At 32.3% G+C, this 24,326-nt stretch overlaps 1 protein-coding gene and 1 long non-coding RNA gene across 2 annotated transcripts; one reads left to right on the plus strand and one right to left on the minus strand.

Annotated features, from left to right (window-relative positions):
• The first annotated feature begins 12,547 nt into the window (after positions 1-12,547).
• LOC133185688 (fibrinogen C domain-containing protein 1-B-like) lies at positions 12,548-16,187 on the plus strand. Its single transcript, XM_061320992.1, has 4 exons — positions 12,548-12,655; positions 13,285-13,381; positions 13,987-14,151; positions 15,934-16,187. The coding sequence occupies exons 1-4, from the start codon at positions 12,548-12,550 to the stop codon at positions 16,185-16,187; spliced, it is 624 nt and encodes a 207-aa protein (XP_061176976.1).
• A 1,862-nt stretch (positions 16,188-18,049) lies between these two features.
• LOC133185201 (uncharacterized) lies at positions 18,050-23,992 on the minus strand. The gene is made up of 4 exons (XR_009720884.1): positions 23,768-23,992; positions 20,298-20,366; positions 19,974-20,079; positions 18,050-19,791 (listed from the first exon to the last, which is right to left on the minus strand). It is a non-coding gene; the product is annotated as an uncharacterized LOC133185201 (long non-coding RNA).
• Between the last annotated feature and the right edge of the window lie 334 nt (positions 23,993-24,326).

Here is a 24,326-nt window from a genome sequence, read left to right on the forward strand (position 1 = left end):
TAGTGAGGAGTAAAGAAAGTGGCTTGGTAGAACATTTACTAAAACCCCCAATGTAACTTTCTTTGTAAGGATTTTTAGGAATCCTTAGGAATTTCTTAGGAAGTTTGGGAATCCAATATACGTGTAGTAATTCAAACACTTTTTTGATTGCTGGGAATTTTTAAAATATTGAAAAAAGACATTTGATTTTCAAGAATTTCCTCTTCAGAAAGGGAGCTATGGGAAAAGCTGGATTACCAGTTGCAGAATTAATTCACAGTTCCTCTAACATACAACTAAAATAATGAACCTTACGATTGATTGATTGATTAATTATATGTTGTTTAACGTCTTGTTCGAGAATTTTAACTCATTAAGAGATGTCATCATATGCCGATGAAAGGCTTTAAATTTGGACCTATACTCGGAAATCAGGGCCATTTAACAGTGAGGTTTTTTTTTCATCGTCCCAACGCCCAATGTGACATGGGACCTCCGTTTTTAACGTCTCATCTGAAAGACCCGTGGCTTTCATTGTAATGCCGGGCGATTGTCGAATGAACAGTCACTACCTATGTTTACGTCGTAGGTTTGACGCTGCGAACGAGAATCGGACCCGGGTCTCCTGATTACGAAGCAATCACCCTACCACTAAATATAAGCTACCGTGACCGGTATGGGCCTTACAAACAATGTTTTACCTTCTTTGTAAGCTGTAGGTAGTTAGGACATTTTTTCATATATTTTTTTTAAAAGAAATTCTTCTGTTTATCCGATCATGACAACTGCATTGTTAAAAAGGACTCCTAGGCAAGATTACTATCTATTACCCTCATCATTCATCGAAGCAAGAACTACAGTTTAATATCTAACCCTAACCCTGTGTAAAATTGAACCCAACATTTTTAAAAAAAAAAAACACAAAACAAAACATATTAATAAATTAGTTGTACATAAGTTCTGATCAATTTAACACAAAATGTAAAACAAAACAACATATGTCGGTCATTACTACATAAAGAAATATTTAGAGAATATTTAAGGTTGACTTGATTTCAAACATTTCTATTTCATAAATCTCATTGTTTTCAATGTTAACAGTTTTATAGATCTATATCTATCTTAAAAATTATGAAGAGAATCTCGATTGAATTTTGTATGAGCTTGCTGGAAATTGGTATGTGTTAATCGAAATAGAACAATTACATATTATAATCACCATGAAAGTAGATACCTTTCAATAAAGAAAGCGTTAATTTTTTTCAAACTATGAGTTGTTTGTCACTGCCGGTAAAAATCTAGGATGAAGTATTGGAAGTAATTTCGCAGATCGTCGATAACAATTTTCTATTATAAATATAAACACTACCATAAATGGTTGTAAAGATATTTCTCTTCTCGGTGTTTTTATAAAGAAAGTTAATTATTATTTTCCTTTAAACTCCGGACATAATTGAGGGTAATTACCTTTTTTAATGTCACTGTCGTGTATCCGCGCCGGTTGTGATATGTTTCGATGAAGTGAAAATGGCTTAAATTTTATGTACAGTGTACAATGAAATATATGGAGATAACGAACAGTATTCAAGCTCAAAAGTCCATTAATCAATACAAAATAGGAGCAGAGCAAACACGGACCTCCAAACATCAGAGGTGGGATCAGGTACCATGGAGGAGCATCCCCTGCCGACCGGTCACACCCGCCGTGTGCTCCTTGTCATGATCGGGAAATAACGGAAAAATCCGTCGACAATTCAGTGTGTAAATAATGACCTAACAATTAGTATGAAAAACGTCAGTCAGCATTTGACTCAATGATAAATTGTATTTGCTGACAAGGTCATTGTATCGACCATAGAACTTACGAAATGATGACTTTAAACGAGACTGCTGATATTCTTGTTTCATCAACTTATTTGTCAATAATTTACCTCGTTTTAGAAATTGTACATACGTAGAGCATGCTCTTGCGTATCGAATCAACTGAGAGATATAAACCCCGTATGCAGGTGATGAAGGTATATTGCTGCATAAGTAAGGGAAGTTGACGATTGAAAAGTTAAAGTCATCACATTTATCATAAAGCTTGGTTGTTAGATTACCATTAACGTCTTTTTCAAGTAAAATATCCAAATATGAAACAGATGTGTCAGACTCTGTGGTATCTTTTATCTCAAGTTCACAAGGATATATCGTATCGACATAAGAATGGAAATAGCTATTGTTAATTGACAATACGTCGTCGATATATCTAAATGTCGAGTTGAAGGCCACAGCAAATGTTTTCTTCTTTTCACGTACAAGATTTTGGACAAATTCTGCTTCATATGAATACAAAAAAGGTCTGCTAATAAAAATAATACAAATAAAAAATAAAAAAAACCATCAATGTAAAACTTCCTTGTCGATATTTTGGTAAATATTAACTCATTTTTTTCGTTTTTTATCGGAATTTTACAAGCATTTTATTTATCAAATCGATGTGTTTTAATTTTGTTTTTCAGGGTGCATTTAAATTAGTCATCGATACGATTTTTTTTATCGATGGACATGGTATTCTTACCCCGGCCGTTTAGTAAGTTTTTATTTGTGATTGTTAAAATTATATTTAATATATTCAAAATCTGAAGCGGAGAAAACGAAGAAAATTTGTTTTATCAATGAGACATTGACAGTTTTATTTGTTTCCCATACAAAAAAATGTACAAATTTATGTACCCATAACAAATATAGTACGGTTTGGATAATGAAAATGTTCTGGTTTGGATGCAAATTCAACTTTTTTGATGTTCCGGTCTTGTAGAGTAGGCTTTCTGCTCTAAAATCTGTCCCCCGGGAAGCTGGCTCTAGAGTAGGATCTCCCCCCGGCAAATAGGCTCTAGAGTAAGCCCCCCCCCCCCCGAAAAATGACTCTAGAGTAGGACTTCCCCTACGAAAATCCCACATCAGATTAAATTTTCCGGGGAGAAATCCTACTCTGTGTAATGGTTATGGAGTGCGATTTTCTCCAGAGCCAATTTTCCCCTCATAAAATATCATGGCTGTACCTGTGTATGAGGAGAAGGGGGCGAAATATTGTTTCAAGTGTCCTTTCTTCAAAATGGTGACCAGTTTCTTTGAAACATACGAGGTATGAAAAATACAAAATTTAAAATCTCATTTTTCTCAGTAACCGTCCAACCATTTTTTTTAAATTTAACATTAAAATCTTATTCTTTTCATCTGTTCAAATCTCGTTTTTAAAAAAAATGGTACAATACTATCAGTTGTAAAAACTTTAACTATTCCTAGAAACAAAACTGAATTTTATATTAAATGATTTTTTTTCTCAAATTGTATTTCAAACTACATGTACATAATATTGATGTCTTAGTGTCTCCTCAAAATTCTGGTGTTCAATTAATGCCGCGGATCTAAAAATGGGTCAATTTCAAAAAAAAAAAATTAAATTGTGCAAAACTTTTGGAGAGTATTTGCTCTCTGCTTTCAAATCCAATAATATATCGCTGGAATATAGGATACATACTTATGCTTCAGCTTAATCGCAAAAGCAGTGTTTGTTGCATTGTTGTGTTTATGGTTTTGGCTTTTTCCCCCTTTAAAGAACTTCTCAATTTGAATACTCAGAAAATGGCTTGTGAAACCTATCAACAACATAATTTTTTGTTCTCACCACTCTTCGTAAAAAGGATGGATCCATAGGTGAAATACTGGGCCTTTAGAGGGTAAACAAATTATAAAATAGCTAAAAGTGACCTGATATAATTTAAAATTTGAAAGAGGGTGTTGAGACATCGAGACTTAGGATTTTTTTGAGTGATATTACAATTTCCAAAGATTTCAAATTTTGGGTTGAGACGCAATAATTTGAAATATGTATTTTAAGATTTCTTACTTAATTCAACAATTTTTGAGTCGAAAACACTCGTATTTCCATAAAGGAATTAGTTGACTTTTATATAAACTTTTAATCAAATATTGTCGACATGATTTAAGCATTGATAAAAGAGGGGAAATCCTACTCTGAAAAAGAAAGAGAGGGAAATTTGGCTCTAGTGTGAGATTTCCCTTCGGGGGAAATCCTACTCTAGAGTACAGATCCCGGAGGGAAAGCTGGCTATGGGAGAAATCCTACTCTACAACACCGGTTTGGACAGTCTACAGTTTCAAATGTCTAAATCTTGTAGACCAATACGAAGCAGTTTGCTTGTTAAGATGCACTTAAATTGAGAAAAATGCCGTTTATAATAATTATCATGAAACTTTACACAGGCACGTAGCACCAAAGTTGGGAGAAGCCCGCCCTCTTTTTTCATATTGTTTTACTGTTCATTTACTAAATGTTGTCAATCGCTTGCCCACCCCACATGCTTCCCCCCTTTTGCATAATTTTTAGGGTAAGTTGTCAATTATTTCCAGCACCCCCTCTTTTTTATTTAAAAAAAGATACCACATGCCTGATTACATTAAAACATCCAAGATTAGTGTTTATTAAATCAGATAAAAAAAATAATATACAAAATGCATCTGTCAACAATGCGTTATCAAAATGGAAGTCGTTGACCGTCTGTAAAGTTGATCCCCCCCCCCCCCGCTTTCTCAAAACGATACTATGTGGCCGATTTCCTAATACTATCCGTGGATGTTTTATTCTTTGCAGGCAATTGCATGAACTATCATGCTAGAAGTAAAAAAAATAGTTGGCCACTCTTAGATTTATTTACATCTTTAATGAAGCTACAAAGCAATACATGCTTCTTTGGAACACTCTAGTCTCCCAAGTATAACCTTTTACTGTTGAGAATGTTCATTGAAAGGCCTTTCCCCCACTTTTGGGTTGCAGTATTATCGAAGTCATCCTTTGGCAATAGTGTATAAATAAAATTTGTTTGTGAAAAAAACCCACACAAATACCCTTTCAACGAGATAGGATTTTTAATTTTGACAATTCCCCCCTCCCCCCTTTTTTTTTGCTTGTTAAAGATTTTTTCAGGTAAGTTGTCAGATATTTTTCTGCCCCCCCCCCCTCTTTCGAAAACAAAATTATGTGCCTATTTTTTTTTAAAAAAAAGTTGGATACACAGGTGACAAGGTAAGGGACATAATTATTCGTTTTTAAATTTGTTCTCTCACGCAGGATATCAGGAACAAATGGCGTCCGATTCATCGTTCTAAACCCTACATAGTTTTGTAAACATTGTCATCCAAACATGTTACGTTGTTCTTGCACATCACCAATTGGAACAGTTTCTTTACATCAAATTCGAGGATTTATAACAGAACTGACAGGATAAATAATTGTTTATAGATATAATTGTCTTTTAGTTGTAAAATTACACTAAATGTCCATTATATAAAGCTAAAATCATTCGAAGATTTAAAGCGGTTGTTTAACTTCGCTATTTTCTCTTCATCCAAACAAGTCACAACCGGCGCGGATACACAACAGTGAATGTGGCAGAAATGAAAATCCAAATTTACTCTTTATAATTAAAAAATATAACAATACTTCAAATATTTAATTAGATAGTTGCTTCATAGATCTTAGTTTGACAATGTCGATTGTGTTGGGAATCTTCCAAACTCACAGTGAAGCAATGTGAATATGATGGGACTTTTAAACAGTACTCAGTGACGTAAGCGGAGTCACGGACAACGGTTTTTACTCCTCAATCAAATATTCACAGCAGTGAAGGAGAAAATTCAGAAATACTGTATAACAGTATATTCGGAAAGTGGTGAAAATCAGATGTGGATACTAAAAAATTCAAAAGAACTTTTAGAATATTTGAAATCACAAAATTTCAACAGAATTAAAACAACATAGACTTTCTGACATCACAGGCAGCTTCATTTTCAATAAAAATGGAACTCGTAAATATACTTTTCTTGTCATTGGTCGTTTGCAAAACTATTAAAAAAAAAACAAACATTGATTATTCAAACAAGTACTCTGAAGTTGATATTTAAATGATGCAAGTTTCTGATTAACAATATCAATGTGGTGTTTGGAGACCAGGTCTTCCAACAATCTATTGGAATTCCCATGGGTACCAATTGCGCCCCGTTATTAGCAGACCTACTTTGTATTTTTATGAAGCAGAATTCATTCAAATACGTCTACATGAGAAGAAGAAAACACTTGTTGTGGCCTTCAACTGGACATTTAGATATATCGACAAGTATCAATTTACAATAGTTACTTCCATTCATATGTCTATCCGATATATCCCAGTGAACTTGAAATGAAGGACACCACAGAGTCTGGCACATCTGTTTCATATATTGACATTTTACTAAAAAAAGACGTTTATGATAACATAACAACAAAACTTTATGATAAATGTGATGACTTCAACTTTTCTATCGTCAGCTTGCCTTACTTAAGCAGCAATATAACCTTATCATCTGCATATGGGATTTATGTCTCTCAGTTGATTCCGATATGAAAGAGCATGCTCTACGTTCAATCAATTTCTAAAATGAGGCAAGCTATTGACAAACAAGTTGACGAAACAAGAATAACAACAGTCTCGTTTAAAGTCATCATTTTCTATGGTCGATACAATGACCTTGTCAGCAAATACAATTTATCATTGAGTCAAATGCTGACTGACGTTTTTCATACTAATTGTTACACCATCATTTACACACTGAATTGTCTACAGATTTTCCCGCTATTTACCGATTATGACCAGGAGCACACGGAGGGCGTGAATGGTCGGCAGGGGATGCTCACTCCTACATGGCACCTGATCCCGCCTCCGATGTTTTTAGATGTCCGTATTTGCTCTGCTCCCGATTTGTATTGTTAAAATGAATTTTGAGCTTGAATACTGTTTGTTATTTCCATATTTCACGATAAAATTCAAAACAGACACTACACAAGTGTATAATATAGGGAGAGAGAGGGGAAATCATTTATGTAGATTTTGACTGATCGCTTTTCTTTAGCAAAGTTCTAATAAAAGGGCATTGTATAAATGTTCAACGGCAACAAAAAAGTCACGTAAGCAAGCAAATAATGATGACATTTTTTTCGGCTTGACCAAGATCAAGTGCACAGATTGGTTGCAATTTAACAAAAATTCAAATGAAACGTATTACAAGTATGTTCTATGTAACATGTCTGAAGTTTCTGTCTATTTCTGACAAGCGATTAAAAATGTTTTACTCTTACTATTCAAGCTTCCCACGAGGGCTACGGACTTTACATATCCAGACATAACATATACATTAATTATATTCAGCTGGAAAAAAGTATAATTCAAATACAAACTCTTCAAAAAAATTTGTCTGAGCAAAAAAAAAAAAAAAAAAAAGAGAGAAAAAAAAAAAGAAAAGAAAAAAAGCACTTAACTCATTTCCTTTAAAGTGATACAGTTTATAAAGGACATTGATAAATTTGTAAAGATTTGAGACTTTTTTTCCACTCTTAGTATTTGGACGTTTAAAGAAAATATACATTAAAGTACTTTCAATTTTCAAAACATACCGTATACTGTATATAGAGATTAAACTTTCAAGCCTTTTTGGTAGTATTCGCAGAAAAAAAAATTTTGTCAGATATTTTTTGATTGCCTTTAGTGAAACTTTAGACTACCGACTATCCATATAGCATTTTATATTCTATGAGAGACCATGAAAAAATAATTGCTTGTATCAGTTAATATATAAATTATCATCAAGGAATTTACTTGTTTTAAATAGATCCTTTCATTTGGATATTAAATCCATTTATTCAAAACTCCTGTAAAATATTTAACATAATAAAACCAAAAACTTCCTTTATATTCACAATACAAGTAAAAAAAATATCAGAACAAAATAATACATGTCAGAATTACGTGTAATTGGTGTTTTGATATCAAATATAGTATAAGACCATCTGAAGACCAAAAATGAGCTTAAACTTAGCAACTTAGAAGGATGAATTTTATGTGGGCACTGGAGATACAGTCTTTACCATTAAACATTTCTATTTTGGACAATTAACTTAGACATATTATAACTGTATAATTAAATTTTGGCCATCTTTTTGAATTATTTTGTTTCCTATAAGAGTTGGCGCCACTTATTTTGAGTATTTATAATATCCTGGTTATCTAATGTACTGTGTACTTTTAATGCCAAATGAAATCCCAGTTCAACTAATTACAACAGAAGTGGTGTTCAACCTGTAGATTAAAATGGTCACTCAAAAGGTGTATGTAATTTATCATGGTGCAATATAGAAGAAATTTAAAAACATGATTGTAACATAACCATTTGGAGTTTTAAAAAACAGTACAATATTTATCCATAATTTAGCAATTCAATGATATGTAGATTGTGTTATGTTAAGGTCTCACTTTTGTACAAAATCGCAAAATAAGGAGTGGATCCTTATGTTTTGGGATCAAATCCCACTTTTGGGATGTTGACTGTTTGAGGAGAACTAATAAACCAAAGCCTTGTTTTGCAAGTAGGAAAAAAATCTCTCACTATACATTTATATAGTTAAATATTCGAAATTTTATGTTTAGCATCTGTAGCCCTTTTGCAGGTAAGATATGTATGACTAAATATTCTTTTAAAAATATTCCAATCTTAATTATTCTAGATGGATGGATAGTATGTATCACAAGGATACCTTTATCATGTATATTTAGAAATATTTTGTGAATACAGGCAAAACTGGAGACTACAGAAGCAAGCTTTTAGTAGAAAAATGTTAAATTTCAGGACATTTTATCTTTGATTACAGTGATATGTATATTTAAGAACATTGAATTTGTTCCAGAAAAAATATTGTTGTATCGCAGTTATTGTAACAATAATGTATATGTTTTTTTTTCTGGAAGTTATTATATCAGGTAACGGACTATATACAGGACACCAATTATTCAACCTTTTTGACATCATAGACAGTTGTTTTTCAATAAAAATGGACTCGTAATTTACTTACCTTGTCATTGGTTATTTGCAAAATTATTTTGTTAAAAAGCATTCTGATTGTATACACAAGTACTCTGAAGTTCTAAAAAGATGCTTGAGTTTCTGATTAACAATATCTATGTAGTCTTTGGAGATCAGGTCTTCCAACAATCTGTTGGAATTCCCATGGGTAACCATTGTCGATCAAAATTGAAAAATCGATTCCTTTCAGTCACCGAAGTTACCATCAACAGAGTCTTCATAAATCATTAACAGACATAACTTAACCAAAAAGATACACAAGAGATGTTTAAAAGCTCAAAACAGTGATGATCTTAGTAAGAATCACCATGATAAAATTGGATTACTTTATTGTTTAACACCACAAAAACTACTTCAATGGAAAAATCTGCTTTTCTTAAGACCATTTGTCTGTACGTCATTGGGCAAATCCTACCTCCTTTACGAATATGCTATTCTCAGTGCCTCGACCCAAAAACCGTAATCGTTAGCAATTACGAACATTCATATATGCCTGGTTTCAACCTTTTGACCAATGTGGACATCGGAAGGTGCATGCGAGTTTGTTATAAGTTTAGTTTGTGTCAATCGGTGGACTGGACACGAGAAAAAAAGACATGCTGGCTAAACACAAGATATTCGAACAAGAATGTCAGTAACTTGAGAACTGAAAACCGCCTCATTCATATTGACCGGGAGAATTTTCCAGAGGTAAGAATGAATGAAGGACGTTAGCGGAGAAATTTTTAATATTTTAATATGAATTTAGTTACATATATAATTCTCTTTATTTACCCCTTACAATATATTAAAAGCATGTCGAGAAACTTCAGGAGTATTGTACAGCATACTTGAGTGGTGTTAATCAAATGAATATACTTAAAACTCCAATAAACTTGATATAAATTTGAACTCACAAAATTTCTTAAAAAATACAATAGTTAACCATAGTAAATCGACATTTCAAGGTTCTTACTTAAGTCAATCAAAGTTTCAAAGTTTTCACCAAAGTAAATCAAAGTATCAAAGTTTTCAATATAATTAATCAAAGTATCAAATTTTTCACTATAGTTAATCAATGTATCAAAGTTTTCACTATAGTAATTCAAAATATAGAAATTTTCACTATAGTAAATCAAAGTATCAAAATTATCAGTATAGCAATAGACGTTTAGATGTGGCTGCAGCAACCCTCTTGTGTACCTTCATATCTTCATTCATGTCCATCTGTGCACACTTTTAAAGATATCTTAAATCCCATCTTTTTGGAAAGCAGTTGGTTAATTTTTTTATCTTGGCAGAGTTACTATAGTTTCTTTTTTTTTTTTTTATTTTAGATAGTTATTTATGTAAGATCATATCAATAACTCTTAAATTGATTATTTTATTATAATAATTTTTTGCTCGTACCATATTAAATTAATTTATTATGTTAAAACATTAGATTCATCAATTATTTCATAATTTAAATATTTATAATTGTTATAAAATATTAAATTTAATCTCATGCAATTCAATACTATTTTTATTCCTTATAATGTTTTTATATATTTATAAACGTATTTATATTTTTGTACAGAACTTTGATTGTTTCTTATTAAAATAGGTGCATTATGTTTAAATAATATTAATAATAATAATAATAATAGTAAATCAAAGTTTCAAAGTTTTCACTTTAATTTTTTAAACCAAAGTATTAAAGTTTTTACTTAAATATGAGTATTATATTTTTTGCTGAAAGTAATTTAGTTCAAAAGAAAGCAGCATCTTTTTATTGTCCTACCGGTAAAACCAAGGGGACTGCATCTGTCCGTCTGTCAAACACTAATGTTTTAAATTTAAGATAATCGTGATGACTTCTACTTTCTTTCGTCAACTTCCCTTTTTTATGTAGCAATATACAATTATGGTTTGCATATGGAGTTAAGGTCTCCCAAATAATTTGATAGCAAGAGTATGTTCTACGTACATAATTTCAAAAACATGGCCCTCTATTGATAAATAAGTTATGATTCAAGGATATTAACAACGTATTTTCAATGTAACATTGTAACATTTTGGAAATTATATGCTCGATACACTGATCTTGTTTGCAAATACAATCTATCGTTAAGTCGAATGTTGACTGACTTTTTCATATAAACTGTCAGGCCATTTTTTACAGTGTTAATCCACGGATTTTTCCGTCTACCCGATCAGGAAACAACCTGCAGGCATAAACACTGGACAAAGGATACTCACTCTTCCATGACACCTGATCCTAACTGTGTTTTAAGGGGTCTGTGATAGTTTTGCTAATATTTGTTTCCATTAATTTCATCCTTGAAATTATTTCCTTTCAGCACATGACCGGAACTTGTCTAAACCATACCTGTTCTGAAGATTCTTTCTGTGCTCGTGATGGTAACTGTGTAACTGTTTTAAAAGGTAACATACCATTCAATTTTTCTGCAGGTAGAGACTCAAAGGTGTATTAAGCCTTATTTTCCATATTTGTTGAAATTAAAAATTTTAAAATTTTGACTTTTTACCACTTCGATCGTTATTATATAGCATTATTCTATAACGTTTTTGTGATTACGTTCATCCAGGTTCTTTCTTATTGGTTACTTTAAAAGATAAGCCGAACCCATTAATTTATTAAAAAAATGTCGATTTCTATAACATTTTATATTGTAAGACAGCAATGATAACTGAACATCGACATCACACACAAGAGTACTGACTGCAAGATTATTAAAAAATGCTGAGGTGTCCATCTTACGCATTTCATGACATGATCTAGTACCTAACTGTAATCTTTGCTATTCTTCGCAAGAACTGAGCTTGGCTTAAGATTTTTTAAGACAAATTCGGTAAGAAACGGCTAGACATAATACAATATTTTAGTGTTTTCAATCAAGGCCATGCTTAGTTCATCGGCAGTCTAAATAAGGAATATGCATTTATTGACTTGTTTCGAAGAATCGAAGACCAAGAACCATATGAAACTGTTTGCCAGAGGCCGTTAGGTGCATGCAAGCATTTGGTTCGAGGGGTCAGCAAAACGCATTTAAGTTACCCGAGAACACAATTTATGTTTTTATACCTAAAACTTCTTTTGACATAACTTACGTTGTCTTCCATGGTTGCGATAATTGATGAGACAAAGCTGATTCCTCTTCTTTGTGAAAAAAAAAGTCATTGACTGTCAGTTATAATTGGGGGAAACAGACGCAGTAAAACGAGGAAATCTTTTGACAAACAAGTTGATGAAATACGGATATCAACAGTTTCATTTGAAGTAAAATTTTGCAAGTTTTTTGGATGATACAATGAACTTATCAGCAAATACAACCTATCATTTACTCAAATGCTGACTATCGTTTTTCTTACAAATTGTTATTCCATTATTTATACACTGAATTGTGGTTTTCCGATCATGACAAAGAGCACACGGCGGGTATGGCCGGTCGACAGGGGATGCTGACTCCTCCATGGCACCTGATTCCACCTCTGATGTTTTAGAGGTCCGTGTTTGCTCTGCTCCTGATTCGTATCGTTTGAATGGACTTTTGAAATTGAATACTGTTCGTTATCTCCATATATTTCACATAAAATAGAACAAAGATACAAGGATTGTGAGGAGATCATGAAAAAAGACCCCAGCAAGAAAGGACAAGATGGAGTGTATGTTATTTACCTTGACTCCTGGAAAGAAGTTTTCTGTGACATGACGATAGATGGAGGAGGGTGGACGGTAAGGTGCTTTTTGAGTCAATACTAAATATTTGATTGAATGGCTTTGAATAAGGAAGTAATTTTATTGCAGAATTGGCAAATTAAATGATTAAAACTAGACAAGTTTGTTTAAAAAGGCCAGAATCCCAATGACGACGGAGGGCTTACGGTAAGTGTTGCAGGTCGATTGGGGATTCCTCCTCCTCCATAGCACCTCTGTTTTCAGAGTTTAGTGTTTACTCTGATCTTAATTCATATTGTTGAATTAGACTTTTAGAATGATAAGCGTTCCTTTCCTACATGACAATAAATAAAAACTGCATTTTTAAATTTTTTCAGAAAGATAATAGCGAATCGTCCCACAAACTTTGGGGGATTTTGGGCGAATGCCTTCCACTCACACACATTGTCAATAAAATATATTCAAAAAGAAACAAGTAACTGATGTTTATCCCCATCTCCCCTAAGTCAATTAAAATAGATACATATTATGTATATAAATAGATATGTCTGTAATTTTAAAAAGAGATTGATATATTACAAATATAAATCTGTAGATATTTACCCTAGGAAAGAATATTTTTTAATCTGTTTTTCCCCCATATCTGACAAGAAGCTGTTATTAAATCACCAAATTTTAATGCACAGGTAATTCAGAAACGAGAAGATGGGAACCTCAGTTTTTACAGAACATGGCATGAGTACAAACAGGGATTTGGTAATGCCTCTAAAAACTTCTGGATAGGTATGCCTGTATATTTCTTTTTTCTGTAACATATTTTGTTTTAATGCTTATTTTTCCATTATCACTGAAATCTACATCATATAGAATTATAAAGCATGCATATACCATCAAATCACTACATAATGTAAATCGTATGCTTTCGATATTGCTTTTCATAACAACATTTCGATCTGTCTTTTTTTTTTTAAAATTATGACAAAACTATAATTAATTGCAAGAAACACACTGTTAAGGATATAGGATGAAAGCACACCTTCAGCTGTTAGGACTGTTAGAGAAGCTCCCAGATTTTTTTTGATACTTTTTTTGTATTATCTTTAAACTTTTCCTTATTGTAGTTACTTTCAATTTTTTTTTATTATTGTTTTTATTATCTGTTCTTAAGAATTATTTTTTTATTCTTCAAGACATGGGATCAAAATCAACGACTCTAATCAATAACTCATTCATCAATTCTCAACTTTCAATTTTTTTTTATTATTGTTTTTATTATCTGTTCTTAAGAATTATTTTTTTATTCTTCAAGACATGGGATCAAAATCAACGACTCTAATCAATAACTCATTCATCAATTCTCAATTTTTTTTTTACAATTATCGAAAAAGGGAATGGCGCAATCCATGCTTTAACCAAAGATCAGGACCAAGAACTGCGAGTAGATCTCCAGAGATTTAATGGAGAGACAGCGTATGCTAAATATTCAACGTTTTACATCGGAAATGAGACAGAGAAATACACACTCACAGTATCCGGGTACAAGGGAACTGCAGGTATTTTATTTCATTGTAATAACGTGTTTTGTAGCTCTATTGCAATCAGCATCAGTTTATCAGATTTTTAGGTTAACATTCGGCAGCACAATATTATATATGGACATAAATGGCGAGGAGAACTGGAATCTTCAAAAATTGTAATGCTACAATGAATATTAAATTATTAGAAAAGTACGTATCCTCTCAATCAAAATCAATAACTCAGTAGTGCGCCTTGGATCAATCTACTGATCGCGTAGATAATTACAGCATACTATTCATGCTTTTGTTGAGGTTACTTCTAGTAATTTAAATGATAAAAGTAAATTTTTGTCGTTGAACGTAGGGTTTAATATTACAATTGTAGTTTAGAAGAAGCAGGATTTTATTTTACTTCTAGAATTCCACTGTGCACTCCAAGATCCCTTACAAATGATTGAATTCTTCAAATTGACCTTTCAGTCTTTTATACTTTAACCATTCCAGTCAACAAAAGTGCATTCAATTTACCCTATCTTTACTCTAACTATCAAAAATTCGTAAAAATCCTTCCAACAAAATTACGTTGCATCTTCCAGTAACTTCTTTACTAGACCCCTTTACTTCTCACAAAAATATTAAATGTTGTACAGTGATATAAAAACTTCAATGAGTGATGTAAATCATACGTGGATTCAGAAAAACTTTTTGAAAAACCTTTTGATATCATAGACAACTGTTTCCTAACTTAAAATGGAACTCTTAAATTTACCAGTCTATGTACGCGTGCGAGGAATATCTGCGAGATCCTTGAACAACTAAAGCTCACGGATATTTATAGTCACAAACCATTTATTCTCTATGAATAAATTAAATATAAATATAATTTTTATGTTTTCATAATAACCATCTTTAAAACTCTGACAGTCAATGCTATTATATGTGCCGCATATTTTGCGTACGGCAAAAATGTTTGAAGCTGTATTATTCTCTAGGAGCACCCAATATGATCAGAGAAGTTTTGCTCGTAATGTTGCCAATATATGCAGGGCAACTATACATTCTAATACATGCCCTGACTAAACATATATCTATAAAATTAATTAATCTCACAATATTGTTATATAAATGCATAAATAAACAAGTTATTTTTTTTTAGTTTGTTTGTTGTTTGGTTGATTAACGTCTCTTTCGAGAATTTTTCCCTCATATGTAGACGCATCACATGCATATATATATATATATATATATATATATATATATATATATATATATATATATATATATATATATATATATATATATATATATATATATATATATATATATATAATTCTTAAACAGATAGCAATAGAATAAAGTTTTTTTTTTATAAAAAAAAAAAAAAAAAAAGAAGATTTATTGTAATTCACTGTAACTGATTGATTGGTTACACATTGTTTTACGTCCCATTCAAGAATTTTTCACTCGTATAGAGACGTCTCCATGTAAAGGTGAAGGGCTTCAAATTTAGACCCTAAATCGGTTCTCCTATCCTTTGAGCACTGAGGGCCAACGCCTGCCGTGACACAGGGCCTCGGTTTTTAAGGTCTCAATCGAAGGATCCGTAACTTTCACTTCAAAGTGCCGAGCGCTTGGCGAAGGAACAGTTACTACCTATTTTGTATCATCTCAAGTCAGTCGCGGCCGGAATTCGACACAACGACCTTCCGATATCAGAGCAAGCGCTCTACCGACTGAGCTACCGTGACGATTAATTATCTCTATTAATGTTGACACTTTAGATAGATATTATATTTGAAGTTATTTTCTCTGTTCTAGGTGACAGCTTGGCTCCACATAATGGTATGAGATTCAGCACAAAAGACCAAGATAATGATCACTCTAGTAATAGCTGTGCTAGATCACATTACGGAGCCTGGTGGTACAATTCTTGTACCAACTCAAACCTGAACGGGAACTATGCACAGTCTGCAGTGAATAGTTCTAAATCTCCATACTGGTATCGCTGGACAAGAGGATATATAGCACTAAAAAAGACTGCTATGATGATAAGACACAAACACGAAGTATAATCTGAACTATAAGAGGAATTTCTCAAACAAATTGTATTTGCCACTTCATATCATTAATTTATCTCTGTATATAATTTATTTTGTGATGAAATGTCAAAAGAAACATTTTGTGTTGCTATCGATCCGAATTCTGCACTTAAATTCGTAGAAAAGCCAAAGATGAAGTAATACAAAATAGAAGGTCGAGCTAAGAAGAAAATTTTGGAGGTTGCATGGTTGAAATAAAGGCTCATTTAGCACCTGTCCAGTAGCATCCTTTTAAATATATCTTACAAAACTGAATCCGAAAAACACCCGTCTGTGGCAGCGACCACGAGAAACATTCCTAGATAGTGACTACGCATGGGAGACGAAACAACCCTGTGAAAAAAAAAAATTCCCTTTGTTACTTTATGTCTTAACTCAGTAAAAAAAAGTGGCCTCTCCACAAATTACTCAATTAGAGTCACCGGAACCAGCATCTTTTTTTAAAACAACTTTGTTGATTCCTAAATTATATCCGTAACTAGCCACAAGTCTGTGAATTCCCTTGCTGTATATCATCGAGTTTTACATAAATCACTCAAATAGGGTCATCGGAGCCAGCATCCTTTTAAGAAACAACTGATTCCAAAGTTATGTCCATTATTGGCCACAAATCTGTGAATTCCCTTGCTGTATATCATCGAGTTTACAACTGATTCCAAAGTTATGTCCATTATTGGCCACAAATCTGTGAATTCCCTTGCTGTATATCATCCGTAAGTAGCCACAAATCTGTGAATTCCCTTGCTGTATATCATCCGTAAGTAGCCACAAATCTGTGAATTCCCTTGCTGTATATCATCCGTAAGTAGCCACAAATCTGTGAATTCCCTTGCTGTATATCATCGAGTTTACAACTGATTCCAAAGTTATGTCCATTATTGGCCACAAATCTGTGAATTCTCTTGTTGTATATCATCGAGTTTACAACTGATTCCAAAGTTATGTCCATTATTGGCCACAAATCTGTGAATTCTCTTGTTGTATATCATCGAGTTTCAGAACATGAAAACATGCAGATGAGTAAGGCTATTCAAATCACTGTAATTATGTTAAAAAAACTTTTTTGGCTTAAATTTCATAGTGTTCATTATTTTTGTTTAATTAAGGATGTTGGATTAATTTAAACTTGTCTTCAAAATTTTACTTTTCATGAGCAGCGTGTAGATTTATTTTGATGAGTCAATAAATGACATATCTCGAAAGTATAATATATCCTTGATTGGAAGTGGTTAACAAATTTATTTGGTTACATAGGAAATAAATTCGTTATCCAGGTCCAGTCAAGGTTTGATCTCAGGCTTTATAGAATACAAGCCGGGATAAATCCCCGTAATCCCTTGATTGAACTGGATAACTCATAATATTGTAGAAAGATACCTTTAAAAGAGTTAGCAATAGAATATTGGAGATCTAATCTGGACTTTATAATGGTGGTAAATATGTTTTAAAATTCACCAAGTTAATATAAACGTTGTTTTAAGTCATTTTACATTGTCCATACTTATCATTAATCATTCATATTGTTTTAACAAACTGTATTAAATAACATGTAAATTGTGCATGTCGTTTAACACACTACGTATTTCTTTTTAAGTATGGCTCCGTGTAAAAATCATGCAGGGGGTGATACATGGGGGGTTTCAGAATTTTTTCAAACTTTGCATGTTGGTAGGGTATGCTAAGATACTACAAAAAATAAAATGATTTTTTTATCAATTCTGTGTCTGGTTGCCATGGCAACAGTTAAACTGTTTTCGGTAAAATATGGCTGAAATTTCCTCTAAAAATAGGCAAAAATATCAATATTTCATATGAAATTAAAAGAAAATCAGACAATAAATCACATTTTTGTTTATTTCTCATTCAAATACAGCTCAAATAGTAACTTTTCATAATTAATCAAAATATTTCCATGTCCAGTAAAATGTTCTAATTTTAAGCTGAAAAGGGGAGATAATCCATATTGGAAAAAACAGCAAAATATCAATTTTTTGAGGATTTTCAGCTATCAAAAAATTAAAAAACCCTACGGCCAAACCAAAAGGCCATGCTAGTTTCATAGACACCATACCCTATAGAAAATAAAATAATTAAAACATTTTTGTGCAAATGATTATTATTTTCCAAAATGATTGACGAGTTTCATTCAAAAGATGGCAATTTCCCTTTTTTTGTCACAGTCCAATATATGCCATATATGTATGCATGTAAAAGGAAATTGACATTTCAACACAATTTCTTTACATTTCCAAACTCAAATACAACACAATTATTTACTTATCTTAATTAATCTAAATATTTTCATGACCTGTAAGATGTTCCAATTTTAAGCTGAAAAGGGAGATAATCCATATTGACAAAAACAGCAAAATATCAATTTTTTGAGGATTTTCAGCTATCAAAAAATTAAAAAACCCAACAGCCAAACCAAAAGGTCATGCTAATTTCATAGACACCATACCCTATAGCAAATAAAATAATAAAAACATTTTTGCGCAAATGATTATTATTTTCCCAAAACGATTGATGAGTTTCATATAAAAAATGGCAATTTCCCTTTTTTTGTCACAGTACAATAACTATGCCCTATACACATATCATGAATATATACCAGGTATGCATGTAAGAATAAATTGACATTTCAAAAAAATTTTCTCAATTTTCTAATTTGAAATACAACACAATTTTACTTTTCATTTAATCAAAATATTTTCATGACCAGTAAAATGTTCTAATTTTAAGCTGAAAAGGGAGATAATCCATATTTACAAAAACAGTATCATATCCCATTTTTGAGGGTTTTTTTCAGCCTATAAGTTTTTTTTAAAGTCCAACAGCCAATGCAAATCAAAAGGTCACGCTTGTTTCGCACACACCATACCCTATGGGTATGATACATCGGGTATTATACAAAAATTGAAATTGCATTTATTTATTTATTTTAGGGGGGGGGGGTGTTAATATATTGATCCAACAACCATCGAGGGACAATATTTACTTCCTTCTTTAGGATCGGTGAATGCATACATTTAGGCAAGCCAAACCATTGTAATGACCTCAAAAACAGAAATAATTGTATAATATACAACTTGACTTTTATTTTAATGATAATATGAAAATCATTTTATGTTTCCCTCTTGGTTACACCTTTCAATATACACCACAAGAATTTTGGTCGAATTTTAACTGCATGCAATTACATGTATTAATTAAATGAATGATGTTTTTTACACATCATTACCAAGTCATCTGCTTCTTTTCCATTCAATTTTACCAGTTTATCCCACATCAAAATTATTAATTACTGGTACATGTATCAAAATCATTAATTGATAGATGTAAACAAAATTTTAATAGTTTACATCTTTTAAGATGAAATAATGCTGAACAAAATATCAGTAATCTCCGATGCTTCTCTTTTGTAGTAACTGACTGTCCTTTGTTTATTTATGAGTCTCTTCTAGTGAAATATAAAACTGTAACCTAAAGGTGCTGAAGATCCATGAGAGATGAAGGTCCATGCCTGATTATCTTTATCCAAGTACCAGCATTCTTTGAACTCTAATCTTTGTTATTCCTAAAATAATAGTTACATATAATTATCATTTACCAAATTAAAACTCATTGTTCTACATTGATTTAAAGGTATTAAAGGGTTTTTTTAAATTTATAAATTACATGGAATCTCAAGTTTATGTAATGCAGTAATTTCATGTAAAATCTCAAATGGTTGCATGTGCATGGCATGTGGTCCCCCACCTTTGGAGTCTTATTAGTTGGTGGTGTGCAATGATGTTTTTCTTGCTGTCTCAAAAATACTGTCAGCTTTTCCTTCATAACCATGATGCAAACCATCTTGCGCATTCTGTGAAAATGATATAGGGTTTCATTTCAAAAGTATATAATTCAAATTACTACCGGTAACTTATGAAATATGTAAAATATCTTTACCATATTTTCTATCATTTATGTCTCAGGTTTTAACCATATTACAATTTAAACTGTAACCAGTTATGAATTCTATAATCTTGCTACTGATTAAATTAAAACTACAAAATGAAATACCCGGTACTCTCACAGTACCTGTTATAAAACACTTTTGGGTCTTCCCTTTTCATTCTATCTCTTCAGTCAAACAAGTTCTTGATCATTCTGAAAAACAACAAGGAATATTTTTCATCTAGATTTATATGCAATATGACATACAGAGAGAGAGAGAGATTAGGTATAAAGACAACTAAATATACCTATTTAACAACCCTAAATTAAATTTACCTGGTGATTCCAAAGCACAGTACACTGTTTTCCAAATACACTAGCCTGATTAAAAATGTTGGGCCAGTAAAAATGTAAGTCAGCAATAACTTGACAAGACTAATAGAATTTTCAGTGATATATCTTTTACAAATTATACCATCAGTAATGTTAAAAAATGTGCATAAACAGCCTTGTCTGAAAAATTATATATTTATTAAATAAATCAAGCTTTTTGGTGGTTTTTATATCTTGGTTGATTTTTTTTTCTGTCCATACTTGATTTTGTTATTTAGTTATCATTTCTGACTAGTGCCATGTTGACATGGGTAGAGCAAACAAGAGGCCCATTGGCCACAATGCTCACCTGAGTCAATATCTTCATCAGCAGATTTTTCTAATATATATTCATATGTAAAACTTTGATCCCCATTGCGGTCCTACCCTATCCCAGGGGTTCATGATTTCAACAGATTTGAATCTACACTACTTGAGGATTCTTCAATATATACATGTATCTGTACGACTAATCATGGCTTTGCTGTTCTTAAAAAGAAGAATTATCACTATCTAGTGTGAAACTTTGATCCCCCATTGTGGCCCTATACTACCAGTATGTCTAGTTCTTGAGAAGAAGATTTCTAAAGATTGTTACCTAGTATCTACATTTTTAAAGCCCCATGCTACCGCTACTTTTCACAAAAGTTTCAACCCTTTTGGCCCAGTTTTTCATGAGAAAAAGATTGATAAAGTTTTTTACATATATATTTCTATATGTAACTTTGATTGCTTATTGCGGCCAATTCATATCCCTTGGGGTCATGATCCGAGCAAACTTCCCACTACATTATGTAATAAAGCTTTCACATAAGTTTCATCTTTTCTGTTCCAGTGGTTCTTGAGAGGAAGATTTTTGAAAGATTCATTAAATTTTAACTAATTTTTAATTATCTCCCCTTGAAAGAGGGCAAGGCTCTTCATTTGAACAACACTGAATCTCCTTCATCCAAGGATGCTTTGTGGCAAATATGGTTGAAATTTGCCATACAGTTCTGGAAGAAGATGAAAATGTGAAAAGTTTTAAACAAAGATGACAATGACACCTGGAACAACAACAGACAATTGACAAAGTGTGATCAGAAAAGCTTACTGCAGCCTTTGGCTCCGGTGAGCTAAAAAATCAAAACCTATCACATAAAGCATATACTTCTTTTAATTAGTAAAATTTACATGTTCATTTTCAATTTGAATTACCATAAACCTGGGGCCTAAAATAAAAATTAATTTGTTTGCAGTTGCCTACCCATGCACTGAAAATGCACCCGACCCAAACTTTTTTTTTCAGCCATTTTGTATTACCGGTATTATTTTTTGTTAAGTTTCAGTTTTTCAGGATATTGAAAATGTTCTATTTTTTTATTTTTGTTTTTATCAAGTGAAGCTTATTTATGTTAAGTAAGCCTTGAAGTATGAATATCTCTATAATTTGTTATCTAATAAAAGTCTGAAAAATAACTTATTTTTAAAAAAAAAAAAAACCTACGTATCCACTCTAAAAATTATAGGTTGGCAACTGCAAACAAAGAATTTTTTAAGCTAATGGCCCGGGCCTTCCCACTGAATCCCTTAAATTTGGGTCACGTTAAATAATGGTTGTTGTATGGGACATGTATTGATTAATGATGAGAGCACAGACAATGTTCCATACTTATATGATGATAAAATGTTCTATTGTTAAGATGATATTCTCCTACAGACCCGGTTTAATGAAAGAATGTGTATTAGCGTTATGTAGCAAAACAAACCGGGCAATAAGTATTATTTAGAGAATGAGACGGGTTCTGTATCGTAGATACAAATTTGGGGGTGGACGAGTGCATAGCACTAGTCTCCGCCCCCAGATTTGTATCTACGATACAGAACCTGTCGAGTTCTCTAAATGATTTGTGACATGATCAATCAAGAAAAAGCACCGCCCACTTTATAGCTGTGCAGCATTCAAACTACTGCCAGTGTTTGTTTGTTCTCTCTGTAGATGAGGCCTTGATGGGGAGTATGCCTCCGCAGTAGATATATATTTCCATGGACAATGTAAGATTTAGTCAGATTAGTTTTGAAAACGGGGGAGACGTTGTCTTAATTGATAAGATGGAGACTGATCCTAATTTATTTCAGGGGTCTTAAAATCTCAGTTTAACTAGATACACATGCAGGCGATACAAACAGTTGTTCAATGAACTTTGATGTCACAAATTTTTATTTTCTTATTGAAATGCGACATTAAATTTAAAAACGAAGAGAAAGAGATGTGCAGCAGTCGTCAGCGATAAGAATTTAAGATGAAATGTTAAAAAAAAATGCTCAAAATGGACTTGAATGAGTTTGCACGAGAAGAGTGGAAAATGCGGGGGGGGGGGGGGGGTGACTGTGCGAAGTTCACATAATGTATGCTGCACCCGTGAACCCATTGGCTTAACTATTTTGGAGGGGACCCCAAAAAAGCAGGGAAAGCAAACAGGTTTTCAGAAATTTATTAAACATAGGATGCTTTCCATAACTGCGAATTTTCCTTTTTGTTTGGATCGAAATAACGTGTAGATTCTGTGTGGAATAATTTTTTAAAAATTGAGAAATTTTGATATTTTACATTGCTAGGGATATATTTCTCCAAATTTTATAATAAGATACAACTCAGCATTTACGGTACTATTTGTACTTGCTTTTGATAAATTGAATCAGATTTATTTTTAGACTGTGCTGTATTTTAGATACAGAATAGTTGGCTAATACAAAACACTGAGCTATCGTGTCATAACTAACTCTGGTCAATGCATTTACTCTGAATAATTCAGAGATTTCTGACTGTCAACATGGCATGTAAATTTGAATCGTGTAAAAAAACCTTGACAAAAAGTGTTGAACTCTTACATTATATGGATTAATTTTTGGGGGTGAAAGGTATCCCTGTGACAAAAAAAGGTTAACTTTGTTATTATTAACTTGACGCTTATTTTTCAATGCAATTTCATTTATTTCCTCCAAAATCATTTCAGAGTGTTTCCACCATTTTCTGCCACATTGCGAGAATATGGAAGGCATTCTAACTGTGGTCAGGGCCTGTCCCAAGACACAGTAACATTATTCAAACATATATATGTGTAAGATGTCATTTTTTTCAAAATGGACATGATATTGATATATGTAGGAACTGGCCATCCCCAACAATTTTCCAAATACATACTTTACTGTATAAAATATCAATAACCATACATAAGAAGTAAATTTAAATTAAATCCTACCTATCAAGCTGTTCAAACAGCTGTCCAAATGTACCGGTGGCGCCGGTACATTATCTTCCCTCTCCAAGTTGAGTATGCTGACACAGTCGGACTGCAACTCCTCTCTGAGGGCTTACTCTTGGATTCTGGTGGATTAACTTAGAAGCTAAACTTCCGACATAGACCATACTGATGTCAGTAATAAGGAAAATTGCTGATACCCTTATCAACACGATGACAGTAATATTCCCAAGCTACACTTTTTCGTTTCAGGGATTTTTTTTCCTCTTAATTTACACGAGCTCCATGTCCAATCTGTTCTTGTAAATTCCTTTCAATCATTTTTACTCAATTCACACAGATATTTGCAATGAACACCACATGATGCATCAAAATAACTTTGCAGAGTACAGCTTTTCATGGAGGCCACCATTTTTTTTACTACCGCCACCTATATAAATTTCCTAAGGGAGATAACTCATACGAAGAATCTTCACAAATTCCAGATTTTTAACACCCTGTATCTTTTCAATCCTTTGTTTGCACAAAAATATTAGAGTAAATTTAATTTACACTTTCT

This window comes from Saccostrea echinata, unplaced genomic scaffold, assembly GCF_033153115.1.
Source record: "Saccostrea echinata isolate AGI-Se365-2 ecotype Australia unplaced genomic scaffold, CSIRO_AGI_Sech_v1 ptg000012l, whole genome shotgun sequence".
Taxonomy (NCBI): domain Eukaryota; kingdom Metazoa; phylum Mollusca; class Bivalvia; order Ostreida; family Ostreidae; genus Saccostrea; species Saccostrea echinata.